At 36.6% G+C, this 16,927-nt stretch overlaps 1 protein-coding gene across 2 annotated transcripts; it reads left to right on the forward strand.

Moving 5' to 3' along the window:
• The first annotated feature begins 329 nt into the window (after positions 1–329).
• LOC103951791 (probable cinnamyl alcohol dehydrogenase 1) lies at positions 330–2,369 on the forward strand. Of its 2 annotated transcripts, XM_048578709.1 has the most exons (7): positions 330–440; positions 527–640; positions 732–962; positions 1,196–1,362; positions 1,444–1,481; positions 1,584–1,734; positions 1,879–2,369. In XM_048578709.1, exons 1-7 carry the CDS (start codon positions 346–348, stop codon positions 2,076–2,078), a joined length of 996 nt encoding a protein of 331 aa, XP_048434666.1. In that variant the 5' UTR covers positions 330–345; the 3' UTR covers positions 2,079–2,369. The 2 variants fall into 2 exon arrangements, with proteins under 2 accessions (XP_048434666.1, XP_009361519.2); XM_009363244.3 differs by having other exon boundaries at positions 1,196–1,481.
• Positions 2,370–16,927: the final 14,558 nt, after the last annotated feature.

Below are 16,927 nucleotides of genomic sequence, written 5' to 3' on the forward strand. Positions count from 1 at the left end.
CATTAATCCTCAAACATAATCAATTAGGACACTTTAGGATCCAATATTCCATAATCATTATTTTAATTAGTTAATACGGTTTAAAAATAGGTCCACTTCCATGAACATAAGAGATAAGAGTCGTGACCACCTTTTTCCTTGTTAATTTCTTTCTCAAATAGTTATGATGAAGTGATATATGCGCATGCCCTTGCGTCATCGTTACATCCTCCTTATTCCCTATCGCAAGTATATAAATAGGTCTCGTTTTACTATATATCAACAAACCCACAACTACTTGTCGATCTCGTTCGATCTCTTACATATATATATATATATATATATAAATATATATATGCAAGCAACATGAGCTCAGAAAATGCAAATAAGGGGGAGGATTGCCTGGGATGGGCTGCAAGAGATGAGTCTGGGGTTCTTTCCCCTTACAAATTTGCCCGCCGGTACGCTCGATTTTGATTAATTAATTAATAATTTGCATGCTAAACGTACTGCTTAATTAACAATGAGTTTGTTAATGAATCTGCAGGGCTGTTGGGAGTGACGATGTTTCCATAAAGATCACACACTGTGGAGTTTGCTATGCTGAAGTGGTTTGGACAAGGAACAAACATGGAGATGCCACCTATCCTTTAGTGCCTGGGTACGTATATATGTGCATCCATTAACTCATGATTTTATTTTTATCATATGATTAATTCTTAGTTAACTACTGCTTAATGTACAAATTACAGACATGAGATCGCCGGCATTGTGCAAGAGGTCGGTTCAAATGTTTGCGGATTCAAAGTTGGTGATCATGTTGGAGTGGGAACTTATATTAATTCATGCAGAAATTGTGATTACTGTAATGACGGCCTTGAAGTTTACTGTGAAAAAGAAGTTGTTTACACTTACAACCGTCTTGACGTCAATGGTACCATGACGAAAGGTGGATTTTCCACTTACATTGTTGTCCGCGAAAGGTTGGTGTCGTTTGTGTCCTCTCATCAGAAATCTTTTAGTTTGATAACAGTTGCATTGCCATGTAGCGTTACTAATCAACGTGTTAAAATAAGCATTAACGGGGTTGTTGATATTTCATGTTATGTCAGCATCATATAACCTAATTGCCTAATGCTCAAGGAATTATAAGGCAAGTTTTTCAATTCCCTGAGAAATCAATGACATTGTTGGTTATGTATTTGAATTTATACAGGTACTGCTTCAGGATAGCAGAATCCTATCCATTGGCTTCAGCAGCACCTCTTCTTTGCGCCGGCATTACTGTCTATTCTCCAATGATACGCCATAAGATGAACCAACCCGGTAAATCACTAGGCGTGATTGGCCTCGGCGGTCTTGGTCACTTAGCCGTGAAATTTGGTAAGGCTTTCGGACTGAATGTAACAGTTTTCAGCACAAGCACATCAAAGAAAGAGGAGTCTCTAACTCTGCTTGGTGCAGACAATTTCGTGGTCTCATCCGACCAAGAACAGATGAAGGTAGAAATGCACAAGCCTTCCAAAATTGGGCATTATTTGCACTATGTTATGAGTTGTTATATATTTGTATGTAATGATTGTATTAACCTTCATTTTATGCAGGCCATGGCTAAATCCCTCGACTTCATCATCGATACGGTATCTGCTGATCACTCATTTGATATGTACATGTCGCTTCTGAAGACTGCCGGCGTTCTTGTCATGGTTGGGGCACCAAATGAAGTTAAACTGAGTCCTATGAGCCTAATTCTGGGTACTGCAACATTTTCATTGCTCAAAGTTTTGGTGCTTTTAAAATTTAGAAAATTAGTGATTTTACGCTACATTAAACAATGCGGTGGTTTACTGATTAGCTGAACAAGATGCTTTGATCTTTAAATTTTTTTTTTTTTCACAGGTATGAAATCGATATCTGGTAGCGTGGCGGGTGGTACGAAAGAGATGCAAGAAATGCTAAACTTCTGTGCTGCTCAGAAAATATATCCCAACATAGAAATAGTTCCGATTCAGTATGTGAATGAAGCAATTGAGAGGCTTATAAAGAAGGATGTGAAGTACCGGTTTGTGGTGGATATTGAGAACTCCCTGAAATATTGAACAAGGAAAACTCAGATTTCTACCAAAGCATCGATGAGAAGGCATATATATATGCAAAAGATTTGCAGAGATTTTATCTAATAGGGTTGTGTTTTTTTTTTTTGTTGGGTGTGGTTGTCTTACTTTTAATGGAAGTGTTTGAATTCATCTCCTGCCTTGTGTGTTAGGGCTAGTTCGGTAGTTTGGTGCTTTTAAAAAATTGTTTCTGTTGTGATATTAGAATAAAAGGGTTTTTGAACTTTAATCCTTCAAGAAGATTAAAATTTAATAAAAATCTAATATTAGATTGAATATTGATTTTAATCCCTTAATGTGTACTTAATTCAAATTCATATTATATTTTTGTTTTTGTATTTAATAGATAACTTATTTAATGTTATTACATTAAATTTATTATTATATACATTTTAATTCATTAAATTTATTTAACTTTCTCTAATTAGTGTACCTAAATGTCCGTATCATAATATATCTTACTAAATTAGTGTACTGAAATGCCTGTACCTAAATTTATTGTAGTGAATTAGTGATACATAAGAAAATACTTAAAAACATAAGTGTACTGAAAATTCCGTACCTAACTATATGATGTTAAACTAGTGTAGCGAAATGTCAGTATCTAAATATATCATACTAAACTAGTGTACCGAAATGTCCGTACCTAAACATATTATACTAACCCAGTGTATCGAAATGTTCGTATCTAAATATATTACAATGAATTAGTGGCAGATAAGAAAATATGAAAAAACAAAAATGTACCGAAAAATCTCTACGAAAATATTTTCTTATATAAGATGCTTACCATAATGAGAATTAAAATTTATAATATTTTCATAAAATTTAAATTCATAAAATTATAAATAAATAAAAAAGACATTGAATACATATGCTGACATTAAATAGAGTCTAGGGACTAAAATCAATTTTTAATCTTGTATAAGACATTTTTCTAAACTTCATCTTATTTAGGGATTAAAAACTATTTTTTTTATAAAATAAACCATTTTAAAATTAAATAATTAAGTGTTTGATAAAATGTACTTGTAAAGGTACTTGTAACAAAAAAAGTAGCGCAAGAATGTTTGATAAACTTTTATGTAAAAGTGTTGTGATTGTGTAAAATGACCATGAACGCAAGTACCCAGATTGCAATTCATTCAATTCGTCCATTGATTTATTGAGTCTTAACTCAAGTAAAAAATTTACATGCAATTGAGATGTTACGATGACATTATATTAGGCCAATCACATGCCTCTAGGTATTTTTAATTTCCCCAGTTGATATCACATAGTTTTTTAGATAACATCACACTTACATCTTAGTTACATGTTCTTCTCTGAAATTTAAGGCACATGCAATCAAAGAGGCAACAAGAAAAGAAAGAAATCTTGTGTAATCCAAGAGGCAAACAAGAAAGAAACAAATCTTGTCTGTGATATGCAGTTACTGACAATTTTTTAGGAAAAAAATAATATTAGATAAGCTCATTTTATACATTATTATTCACAAAGTCAGAACCAACTCTTAAAATATATATTTTTTGTTCTTACTAAAATTAGAGTAAATTATATTTTGCCCATTTAGATTTGGATGCAATTGCAACTTCATACATTATTTTTAAAACATTAAAATTTATCACATACAAACTTTAATTTTATTATAACTTCATATATTCAAACTGTCAATTTAACCGTTAAGTGATGACATGCCACTACATTTTTGCTAACGTGGATGTCACTAACATGCCACATAAGAAAAAAATTATTAAAAATAATAAATAACTTTTTATGCTAATATTTTTTAAAACATATGTAATGGGCCCCACCACCATTACTATTCATCTTCAACCTCCTTCCCCTCACCGCAACCAAACGCCCCACCCACCCAAAAAACCCGCAACCCAAAAACACCCCCCTCAACCAACCCCTCCCCTGCAACCTAAACCCCAGAACCCCACCTCCCCTGCAACCCCCCAACCCAAAACCCCAAAAAACCAAGATTATTTGTGATCAACCAAAAAACCTAGATTTGTATCAACCAAAAAATATATGTATGTGTGTGTGTGTGTGTGTTCTAAAATAGATTACCCAAAAAAAAATAGAGGAAAGGTCGGAACCTATTGCCCTATATGCCGCCCTCCCACTTATTTCCAGCGACCTCCTCCATCTCTTTCTCTCATTCTAACCTCAAATTGGCGTCGATCGAACCACTGAGATGCAGCCAGCAACGAAATCAAAAGGGGATTTTGGTATTTGACAATCTAAGGAGTGATGATGTGGAAGAATAACTGTGGGTCAGTGTTGTGGTAAAAGAATAGCGGTGGTGCAGTTTGGAGGATGTATGACTCCATTGGTCGCTATGGCAGAGATGCCGAGAGAGACGAAGGGTTTTGGGTTTTGGGTTTTGGATTCTGGATTGGATCTAAGGTTGCTGGAGTTGGGGATTGTGAACGGTGTCTTGTCGGATCTAGATTGTGAGGGAAGGGATTTCTAAGATGAGTTTCGAGATGGGTTTGTGAATGTTCAAGATAGGTTTTGAAATGGGTTTCGACTATGCATATGATGTTCTGGGTACTGATATGAAGGTGGCAATGGCGGGACGAGGGATGAAGGACTTCGAGACGTTGGACGGGAGATAGAAAAGAATGTTATTTTATTTTTATATTTTCCAAAATTTCAATTATACGAAAAACTGTTTTTTATTAATTAATATTTATTTCTTTTTTATTCACATGGTGCAAAATTGGTTGCCATCCTCATATTTGCCACATCATCACCTAACCATTAACTTAACAAATTTTCTAATGATGGTATGAAATTGAAATGAAATAAAAGTAAATATATGTGATTGAAATGTTTTTAAAATGTTGGATGAGGTTGTAATTGACCTTAAACTTAAGGGTGAAAATGTAATTTACCTCTAAAATTATGTTAACAAAAAACTGTTAGACTTCGTTACCTAACTTGTGATTATGGCCAAAGAGGTCTAGTTTAGGCTAGAAGGTCATGGTCTCATATTTACAAACAAGTCAATTGACTAATTTGAATACCAATCAATTGGTCATATTAATGTGATAAATTATTGGGTTACACTTGTGTTAACACGTGATCTTTTTAGGTGCACATAATGGTACAAATCAGAAAAGAAGTCACGAAAAACTCAAGCGAGATCGAGAAGTTCAAGAAAGATCAAGAAGCTCAAGGTTCAAGGGGCTTAGAAGAGAATACTACCTAGCACTAAAGCCAACTGCCTTTGAGCTTAACTGGACCAGAACATGTAAAAAAGCTTTTTGACCGCTAGGAGCACATCGACAATTTTATGCCACAAGTTACCAGGAATAGGCGCTAGACGTCAATCAGGCCACGTGACGGCTCAGAAACCTAAAATGGGACGTAAAGGTGCTTAGAACAAAGCTCGAAGGGACGACGTTGGACTAAAGGCCGAGCTAGATGCTTGGCCCATATCACCCTAAAAAGACGCGTCATCTCGATTGAACACATGACACTTCCACTCTCAAATGTCTGATTGATAAGTGAAAAGATGTAAGTGCTAGTCTACGTAGGTGGTGCATTAAATGCAAAGTTAGGAAGGCTCAAGGTTGTTTTAGGGCAGGGGATGATCATTGAGAGCCTAAATAAAATGGTGGGAACCTCCTGTAAAAGCGTCGACTGAAGGGAGAGATAGTTTGTGTATTAGAAAACGTTATTTTTAGACTTGAAATGAATATAATTCGAGCCAGTGACGAAGCTACGTAGGAGCAAGGAGGGGCGGCCGCCCCTCTGTTCATTGGAAATCGCCATTAAGAGTGAAGATTATGCCCCTTCGATCTTCTAAACCCGCTGGCATTTGGGGTTGGTGCATTGCATTGCTGGGTTTTAATATTTTCAAGGGAAGAAGACGACTTCAAACCAGACGACATCGTTTACTTTGTTTTGTGCTATTAGTTATAACTTTTTTCCATTAAATGAAACGGTGTGGTTTGGTGGTTGGCTCCTTTAGTTTCTTCTTTATTTTTTTATTTTACCAATGTGGGCTTATTTTCCAATCGCACTATGGTTTAGTTGATTAAATATGATTTCCCAAAGAAACCAACCCACCATTTCAATTCTCTTTCCCTTCTCTCATTTGTTTAGAATAAAGAAATAGGTGTGATATCCACACATCTTTTTTTACTTCTCACACACCCTTCTAATTTTTATCCGTGCTAGGAACACAAACCATGCAGTGTCATCCCTCAGTATTATAGTAAGGGTGAATGATATGACTTGTATGTCCTATAAAAAAAAAATTAATGTTATGGAGTAAAAAATAATCCCAAAAAGAGAGGAAGTGACACTTGAATTTTTGGATAAGAATGACGAGATTACCCTAGAGGCACACCAGAATTCTCACGCGCATGCAACAGACAATAACGACTCAATCAAGGAAGAGTCAAATGTGATCAATATGGAATTTATTTCATATTCCTCTCATCACTCCTCCTTAATCCCTTATTGATTTTATTCAAAAGGTAACTCCCAAAGCTTCCTATTTAAATTAGGAATAATTGCCATGTTAATTGCAAGATATTATTCCACATAATACCTTGCAATTAGTCACCCAATTACACCATATATGGTTGGCCACTCTCCTATAAATGCTCCTCTTATCCAGCTAAAATGCTAAGCCATTTGCTACCCGAAAACTCTTAAACGCATTCTTTTCAGAATTCTAACTTTGGCATCTGAGATTCTTCAGTTAAAGGCCCCCCCCAATTCATCATGGGTGCATAAGGCTTTTTTCCTTAATCAAAGGTGTTATTATTTTGTAAGTGCATTTTCATCAAAGGAAGAGATGACGGAAATTTGCAACCATAAATTAGTGTTTTCATTGAGAGTTTGATTCACACATTCGAAGAAGACTTTCGCATTCAAAGTTTCTCATTTCTCGTTTATACGTAAATTTTTCATACGTTCTTATTCCTAGAATTTTTTTATGCTTTGAATAGACATAGGAAAAAAAATACAATGGTAGGAAATTCGGAAACCACGACGAACATAACTTCTTACTTTCAAAGATCCAGATCAAATGATGGAGTTTGTGACATAGCCCTACCACAACGATCAATGAGGCTCAACACGATGGCAAGATGAGTAACTTTGCCACCACGAAGCACCATCACCATGGCGGCCACATGAACCACTGTGGCAATGGGGAGTGGGCCAGCTCCATGGCAACAAACCATGGTCATATGATTTGCCACCACAACAACCTAAACCCAGGACCAAGCCCAGGCCCAAGTGTTGGCAGCAGTTACGCAAGCAGCCTAGGAGGCTGCCCAATTCTCTGCAGCCCACACCGCAAGGTAACCGAGCCAGGCCCAGGCAAGCTGGCCTAAAACACTGCCCCAACAACGTAAATCCAAAGCACTCCCAGCATCATACCACTTTCGCGGTCCAATTTACTCCCATGGCCTACTTGGTGATCCTGACTGGTCCAAGACAAGTTCAACCATCTCAGTTTCAAATTTCTGGACCGACAATTGAACCGAGGTCATTTTCACCTCAAGTTTCTGAGGATTTAACTTATCCAAGCTCAAATTTTGCACCCAAAGTCCACTACACTTTTATCATCTATGGAGAAACTTACCATCCAAGCTTTTCCATCCTGTATGGCGAACAACAATTGTCTCAACAAGTCATAAAGTTGATAAGCGCCCTTGCGCAGTAGACGACCTTGGGGTAACACTCCAATAATCAACATGGACAACTTTCCAAGCGAAGTGTTTACTCGCGGAAAAGCCCACAATGAGCATCATCCACCTCACAATGGAGTAGGCAAGACATCGGAATGAGAGAAATAGTTACTTAATCCAATTGAAGTTCAACCAACAACCAGCGAGTAACCCACTCGCTTGCTAGGAATGTACCACATATACCATAGTCGCGACATTGATTAGCCGAGCATAGGGAATAACAACCTAGACCAACAGGTCACAATTGGGGGCAACATGAGGCTCCACTGCCTCAGTAGAGGCAAATTCAAGAAGAAGTTGAAAAGCTTCCAACCGAATGATTGCACGATTTCCAATGCAACAAAGCAATTGACAGGATGCTCCAACGAGACATGACTAACATAATCAAGTCACCTTTCATCGGCAAGATTGAGCAGATGGAACAATCCCACATACACTGGCAGATATAAAGATTACTTCTATTTCGACAAATGCATTAACTCAACCTAATGGCGCGCTGGAGGCTGACGAGTACCAGAATGACACATCAACCCAACCACTAAAAACCAGGGGGAGGTTTTATTTTCATGACTCCAGATTATTCAATACTGGAGCAGCACATCACTAGTATTCTAGCACCGCAGACCTAATGGTCAAATTCCTCTTGCTGCGCACAAGCTGGCCCCGGCTTCGCGTTTACAGTCGTGCCTACCTGTTTCACGACTCCCGACCACCTTCAATCTATCACCATGGCTCATAGCCGTGCCGATCTTGCACCACAGCTCACAGCCGTGCCGATCTTGGCACGCAGCTCCTAATCGCATCAATCAAGCTCACGGTACTTCAAACTTCAAAGCATTCAATGACAAAGTAAAATACGAGGCTCCACTAGCAGCCCCTGCTAGCGAAAGACTTAGCAGTGAAGAAACTTCTAATCCATTCAGATTCTCAGTTAACCACTAACTAAGCCTCAGAAGATCACACGATGAAACATCTAAGGATAGTGCAATACTTGGAAAAGGTCTGGGAGCAGCTCACTGCACTTCCTACTTACACCCTTACGCGGGTTCCACAAGCAGTTTGAAGTCTTAAGTAGATTATTGAACAAAACCTCATAGGCTGAGGATTATTTCAGTTGTCTAGTAGTCTAGTTTTCCTCAACTGTGCTCACAACAACGACTTCTATGCTCTCCAGTGCGATATGTGAAGGAAGATTTGTGAAAAACATGTTCATTTAAGCAACATCAATAGCATGCAATTAACAATTAAAGGCGGAATCATGCTTGTATGCACTTAAAACAAAACATTTACCCATGAAATTCAAAGCCTAGTAGATAGGTGAACCAAGACTCAACTCAAAACAAAGTGAGTTGAGAAATCAATACCTTTGTAGATTCCTCTTTGCATAAGCAAAGGCTAATCACCCAAAGAGAGGGCCTTCATTCCTTGCATCTTAGATCCATGGATTTGGATGGATGAAAAGGTTTCTCCAAGTTCCCAAAATTGAGAACCTCTAATGATTCATCACCAAGGCATAATGAAGAAGAAATGAGTGACCTTGGAGGAGTTTGATTGCTAGATGATCCCTCCAAGGTGGCCTAAATTTTTGAGAGAAAGGAGAGCTTGTGTTCTCATCCTTTCCCCAAAAATTACCATATGTAAATTTTAGGCTATAAAGTCCTTTATATAGTCCCTTCAAATAAGTGACCTAATGGACCAAAAGCCCTATTCTTCTAACATGGCAAGCCTATAGGGTTTATTGGGCTTTCAAGCCCTTTGTTTATTCAAGTTGTCATACAACTTGAGTTAATGGGCTTGACATTCAAATCCCATTGGGCCTTGCGGCCCAAAACTAACCCGAGGTCTTTAATGAACTTATTCGTTTGATTAATTAACATATTAATTAATCCTAGCCTTAGATAAATAATTAAACCATTTAATTATTCTTACTCATCTCCGTTGTTTCTTCAAACTCTACCTTACTCGGTGAACGATCCATTAGGTTCCTTTTAGCGAGGCAGTGGGCGATTAAAACTCTTTTTAATCGATTGTGAATTGAAACTTACTTTCAATTCTCCCGTTAGTGATAATACACTTTTAGGGCTTCCACAAACCATGGTTGACGCCTAGCAGCATGTCATGGTTACCCAAGCTAATCAGAAGAGGTGGAGAACCTATTCAGTTTTAGGATTACAAATGCAATACGGTCTTTCTCTAATACAATACTCTTGACCACATTGTTTGGTTTGATAGTTTATTCATGTCTACTATCCAATGTGAGTCTTGTGCTTATATGATTACCTTGAATGTGATTTGGAACACATTCCTAAATCTCATTCATACTTTGGCCAAAGATTCTTAATCATATCATAGAGTATTCTCCCTCAAACAGTTTGAAGGTTAGAGATCCCTTGTTGCGCATTCACTTGCCTCCATGGCTAAGTGGCTTAACCCCAACGATGTCATGGACACCCTCCTGATGGAGTGACTTTGACATAATCAAAGATTAAGGACCTAACCACAAGACAACTGTGATGCCTCAGGTTAAAAGACTAATTTGCATTATCCCAACCATGAGTTCTCATGTGACATGAATATGAGAACTCTTCGTTGATCGTGTTCAGTGAACTCATTCTCTATTGAGCACCTACGTACTTGTCTTGATGTCACACACACCAATGACTCAAGACTAGTCACTCTCCCTGAGAGAAGACATAGCACGTACTGATATTAACGGACTGTCAATGCCCAATTGACAATCCTATGATCAGGAACGTTTAGGATGTGTCAACGAAAGAATGGTCTCATGAATCTAACTTCTTTAGATCGCATTCTTCCAATCACATATTCCTTGGACATATCGTTTAAGCATATAACATTTATATGAGACGGCTCAAACAATAATCTTTGCCCTTTACATTTAAACTACATTAGTTTGAAATGTCCGTAAAGTATCATCATATGATTGGTTTTAGGGCACATTTCCAACAATATGGTAAATTAATTGCTCTCAAGCGTGAAAGGCTAAGCTAAGTCCTTGACACCCATTTGGGTAAGCTCTTTAGTACAAGATGGTAAACTAATTGCTCTTCAGTGCAAGATGGTAAACCAATCCCTCGACACTTCTATGGGTAAGCTCTTCAGTGCGAGAGGGTAAACTAATTGCTCCCAATGCGAAAGGTTAAACTAATTCCTCGACACCCATCTGGGTAAGCTCTCCAGTGTGAGAGGGTAAACCAATCCCGCGACACCTATCTAGGTAAGCTTTTCAGTGCAAAATGGTAAACTAATTGCTTTTAAGCACGAAAGGGTAAACTAATTCTCAGACATTCATCTGGGTAAACTCTCCAGTGTGAGAGGGTAAACTAATTGCTCTCCAGTGCGAGAGGGTAAACTAATTCCCCGACAACCATTTGGGTCTGCACTCCAAAACGAGAGAATAAACCAATTCCCCGACACCCAATTGGGTCTGCTCTTCAGTGCAAGAGGATAAACCAGTTCCTCGATACCCATCTGGGTAAGCTCTCCAGTATGAGAAGGTAAACCAATTCCCCAACACCCATCTGGGTAAGCTCTTTGGTGCGAAAGGATAAACCAATTATCTGACACCAATCTAGGTCTACTCTTCACCGGAAATGGGCAAACTGCCCATGAATTTCCACACAACTACTTATTTTGATGTGATTAGTAAACGATTTTCATATTCCACAGATCTTTATCATGTTATGATGTAGGCAACACAGCTCAAATGATCAAATACTTGAATATTAGATAAGCAACAAATGGTCAAAAGGTAGCAGCCGACGATGAACTCAACATCTCGATGCCCCAAGAAGCCAAAACTCACGGCCATAGTGACTATGTGGGTTCATCAGCCTTTTTTGAAGCAGCGTGCCCAACAGATGATTTTATGGCTAAAAGTTTTGCAAGACACTTTAACCAAGCTGAGCAGCCTAAACTGTGGCCCCTGCCACACTACTTGCTTGACCCATGCTAAGCTATCCCTTGGCTTCAGCCAATCTGTGGCCCTTGCCACACCACCTCCTCGGCCTATGTCGAGCTGACTCTTAGCCCCTGCCAACCAACGTGCTGCACCACCCTAAAGGTTGCCTCGCGATAGCACCACGTAAGAAGAAGACATTGAAAATTAAGTTTCTCTTGCCTTGATGTGACACAGAGAAGACAAATAAATCAACGGAAGACGATTCTTTGCATGAGCAAGCGAAAAAAAATACTAGGGGAGTGAGAACAAATATCCTCTAGTTTTCTCTCATTCTTGTAGGGATAAATGATTGCTCTCTGAAGTTGATTTAATCCCCTACTTAAGGTAGGCTTAAATAAGTTTTCGTGATGATTTATTTCCCTTTCCTAGAAGAATCTAATTCTAAGTCCAAGTGGGAATCTACATCAAAGTTAGGGATCTCTACACCTACTGCCATTTCCTGCGAGCAGCCTAGCATGTGTGGGAGCATTTGTAGAGCCAAAAATAATCCCAAAAATCATGGAAATGACACGTGGATTTTTGGACAAGAAGGACGAGATTACCCTTGGCACACTAGAGTTCCCATGCTCATGCAATGGATAATAACGGCTCAATCAAGGAAGAGTAAAAGGTGATCAATATGGACTTTATTTCATATTCCTCTTATCACTCCTCATCAATCCCATATTGATTTTATTCAAAAGGTAACTCTCAATACTTCTTGTTTAAATTAGGAGTAATTGCTATATTAATTGCTATATTAAGAAGGACAAGATATTATACCACACTCTCCACCCAAAGGGCCAGCCATTCTCCTATAAATACCCCTCTTATCCTACGAAAATGCTAAGTCATTTACTACCCAAAAACTCCTAAACACATTCTTTTCATAATTCTACCTTTGGCATTGGAGATTCTTTGGCCAAAGCCCCCCCATTCATCATGGGTGCATGAGGCTTTTGATCTTAATCAAATGTGTTATTATTTTGTAGGTGCATTTTCGTCAAAGGAATAAACGGTAGAAATTTGCATCCATAAATATGTTATAATTTGAGTCAAATAGTAATGTCACGTGACTGTGTTTATGGTAAACCGAAAAATTGCTCGTGAATCTGTTTAAGGATGCTGGCAAATTGCAAAATGATCACGCTAAATTTAATAAGTATCAACTAACAAGCATTGTATAGCACATAACTTGATTGACTGGAAAAAAAAAGGTCTCCTAGATTATTATGTAAATGTAATATATATGTTGTTCATGCTTTGCACGATTCGACTCGAAATGTAGTTGTTTTTGTTGTTTTAGAACTAATAGTTAAGTTGAATCCAAAACTTATGTGTGGAAGAGAAGAGAGTGATAGATCAAACTAAGAGATGAAAAAAATGTTTGACGCACAAAAATGAACGATGAAGAGGGAGTATAGGATAGTCATATTGAAAATTCATAAACGGCTACTATTCGGCGGTGTTTGTGCAAAAACTATTTTTTTACTGCTTCTGATTTCTGCTTTGAATTGTCATGATTTAAAAAAAATAAAAAATAAAAAATAAAAAATGAAAAAAATGAAAAAACAAAGTTTGCTCGAGTTACCAAATACAAATTGGAGTCTAACTTTTTTTACCCCTGCTTACAAAAAAAGTTAAGCAGTCCCAAATTAGTACTTAATAAATTGTGTATATATATATATATATATATATATATATATATTTTTTTTTTTTTTTTTTATAGTAAGTTAGTGAATAAATTTTCAAAAATTTGGTACATGACATCGTATATGATAAAATTCCCGACTTTTAAAGATGAAAATAAGAATCTTGGGTGTTTATGGACTCAACAAAACTTCTCTTCTCAATGAACAGATAGTGAAAAGAGGGCTTTGAGAATGGAAAATGCTTGGAAAAAGTTTCATGACTATGAGGCTGTTGGAAAATGAAACCCTCTACCATTTAATTAGAATGGGATCAGGGACGACCCAAGGGCAGTCCATGAATTGCGATCGCCAATGAAGAAAGTATATGTAGTCTAACTTCTTTTAGAGTATTTCTTCCATTATTTCATTTTTCATATATTCATTTATGTATATCGTTTAATTGAGATAGTCTTAATAAGTGACTTTACCCAATTTGTTAGATTAGACATAATTAAACATTGAAACATTATTCTGAAAGGCTTATTTTTTAGAATGACTTTTAGGACATATCTCCAATAACAATGTCACATAGCTTGTGCGGAACGCAACTATGCACTTGTTTCATGCAAGTCATTTTGTAAATTCAAGTATGCAGCTGGTTGAAATAAATTTTGTTTACAATTGCACAAACAAAACATGACAAAAATAAATAAAATGGTTGTTAACACAAATGGTTATTGAAATTGAAGATCGATTAATGTTGCAAAATCAAGGTGGCCACATCATAATTCTATCAAAATTTCTTGTTATGTGCTGATTTGACACATAACTAAGTTCCACAAGCCTAATTTTTGGTTTTGCTAGTTTTGGTGCTTGACATTTGGCTTTCTTTGAGGGGTAAGGTACTTGCCCTTCCACTCTTTGTTTGTACTTTTATTCTTTTTAATAAATTTATGCACGTCTTTCCATTATAGCATGTTAGAATGAACAAGAAAAAAAACCCACGCGATGCAGCGGGTTTACAACAATGATTAGCAACTAAAATTGGTCCACAAATTAATAAAAAAAAGAAAAGAAAGATCAAGTGAAAATCTGAACACTAATAGCAAATATACACATGGCGGTTCCATAAATTTTATCTTGGGTGGGCAACATGCAAAACTTGCCAACATATTTTGTAGAACATATACCCTTAAAAATTAGAACATACTACTATACTTCAAATTTAAATCAACACCTTATGTGACTTATTGTTATCACTTTTTATGATCAATGCTTTCTATTTTTTTTTTTTCCATTTCTGTTGGTTGATTTCTTTGCAGCTTATTTCTCAAACAAACGTTTTTCAAATCTTCTCAATTTCATACCTAAAATGTCGAGTTAGATCATAAAATTTCAAGATAGGATAACTATGAAAATACTATTACTGTGGAAGAGACGACATAAGGAAATAACAGTAAGGCAAGGGAGCAAGACATCGTCGTTTAGGCTTAGGGTGTTAAAAAAAAAATTCCATTCTTCCTCCCGTAGCTTCTGGATGGGCAAACTGAGTTCCGGTCAAGGGGTTTTCCGGCTTCTAATGGCCACAAAACATGTTGACAGAGTGATAGCATAACTAACAGAGTGAGTGAGTGAGTTTTGGGTTTGCTGAAGATTGAAACGATGTGGAGGAATTTGGTGGTGAATTGATCTGGATGAGCAAATAGGGATTTGGGCTTGGAAAGATCTGGAGAAATATGACGGTGAAATTTCTTGTCTTGATGGTGTGAACGTTTAGATGAGCTTTTTTCGGTTTTGATTCGAATTGGAGTAAAAAGCAAGCGACGCAGACTGCAGAGGAAGGAAGCGATGGGGGAGAGAAATATCACTAGCACACCACGTGTGCAACATGGCTTTTCGTCTTTTTACTGTAGCAGCATGAAGTATAGGAAGGAAAAGACAAATTGAATGGGGGTATTTTCGTCTTTACACTGTACTTTGGAACAGTGTTTTTCTCATTGCGCGTTAGTATATATAATTTGATTTTGTTGTTTATTAAAAAATAAAAAGTTGAAAAGGTCAAACAAGTTGGAAATAAGAGGAAATTACAAATTAATAATGGAAAGAGATCCTTTCCGGATTTCTTCCACTAAAACTACCAAATCAAATGATCCAAACATTTGAAATTTATCCAATAGTAAACAATTATTATAGCTTTTAAGAGATCAAAACAGGTGAGCCGTTAGATAAAATTTCAAAGGTTCAGATCACTTGATCTAGTGGCCTTGGTGGAAAAGATCTGGAAATGATCTCCTTCCATTAATAATGGTATCTACTTCCTTCCTTCCTTTTGGGATCATCTATGGATAGTGATGTGTTCAGGTTGAGAAGTTTTTCATTGTGACGAGAATATGGATGATACACTACGTGTTTTTATGTAAATGATGGAAAATTTTATTTTTTAAGTTATTAACTTTTTTATAGTAACACATGGTGTACCACCCCGTATACCGGTCATACTAAAAAATCTATCGGTCAGGTCAATCACAGCATATTGAATTAGTACAAATTTTGGCACGAAGAAGCAAGATTTTCTCTCTTCCTATTTTCATTTCCTTCCCTTTCTTTCTCTGATACTTTGCTTTTTGTCATATTGTTTATATAAAATATCAATATAAGATATCATGTAGGAATATAGGAAAGATAAGATAGATTAGAAAATGAGAGAATCCTCGTCTGCAGGTGAACTTGTTGAACTGTGCTTAGGAACAGTGTTTTTCTCATTGTGCTTTAGTATATATAATTTGACTTTGTTGTTTATTAAAAAAAAAGTTGAAAAGGTCAAACAAGTTGGAAATAAGAGGAAATGACAAATTAATAATGGAAAGTGATCTTTTTCGGATGTCTTCCACTAAGACTACCAGATCAAGTGATTTGAACCTTTGAAATTTTATCCAATAGTAAAAAATTATTATAGCTTTTAAGGGATCAAAATAGGTGATCCGTTAGATAAAATTTCAAAGGTTTAGATCACTTGATCTAGTGGCCTTAGTAAAAAAGATCCGAAGAGGATTTCTTTCCATTAATAATGGTATCTACTTCCTTCCTTCTGGGATCATCTATGGATAGTGATGTGTTCAGGTTGAGAAATTTTTCATTGTGACGAGAATATGAGTAATATACTACGTGTTTTTATGTAAATGATGGAAAATTTTATTTTTTAAGTTATTAACTTTTTTATAGTAACGCATAGTGAACCACATTGTATACCGGTCATACTAAAAAATCTCTCGTTCAGGTCAATCATGGCATATTGAATTAGTACAAATTTTGGCATGAAGAAGTAAGATTCTCTATCCTTCTATTTTCATTTCATTTCCTTTCTCTCTCCAATACTTTACTTTTTGTCTTATTATTTTTATAAAATATCAATATAATATATCATGTAGGAAGATAAGAAAGATAAGATAGATTAGAAAATGAAAGAATCATCGTCTGCAAATCAACATATCAATATAATATATCATGTAAGAAGATAAG

The sequence above is a fragment of a genome, unplaced genomic scaffold (assembly GCF_019419815.1).
Source record: "Pyrus x bretschneideri cultivar Hongxiangsu unplaced genomic scaffold, Pyrus_bretschneideri_v1 Contig13, whole genome shotgun sequence".
In the NCBI taxonomy this organism is placed as follows: domain Eukaryota; kingdom Viridiplantae; phylum Streptophyta; class Magnoliopsida; order Rosales; family Rosaceae; genus Pyrus; species Pyrus x bretschneideri.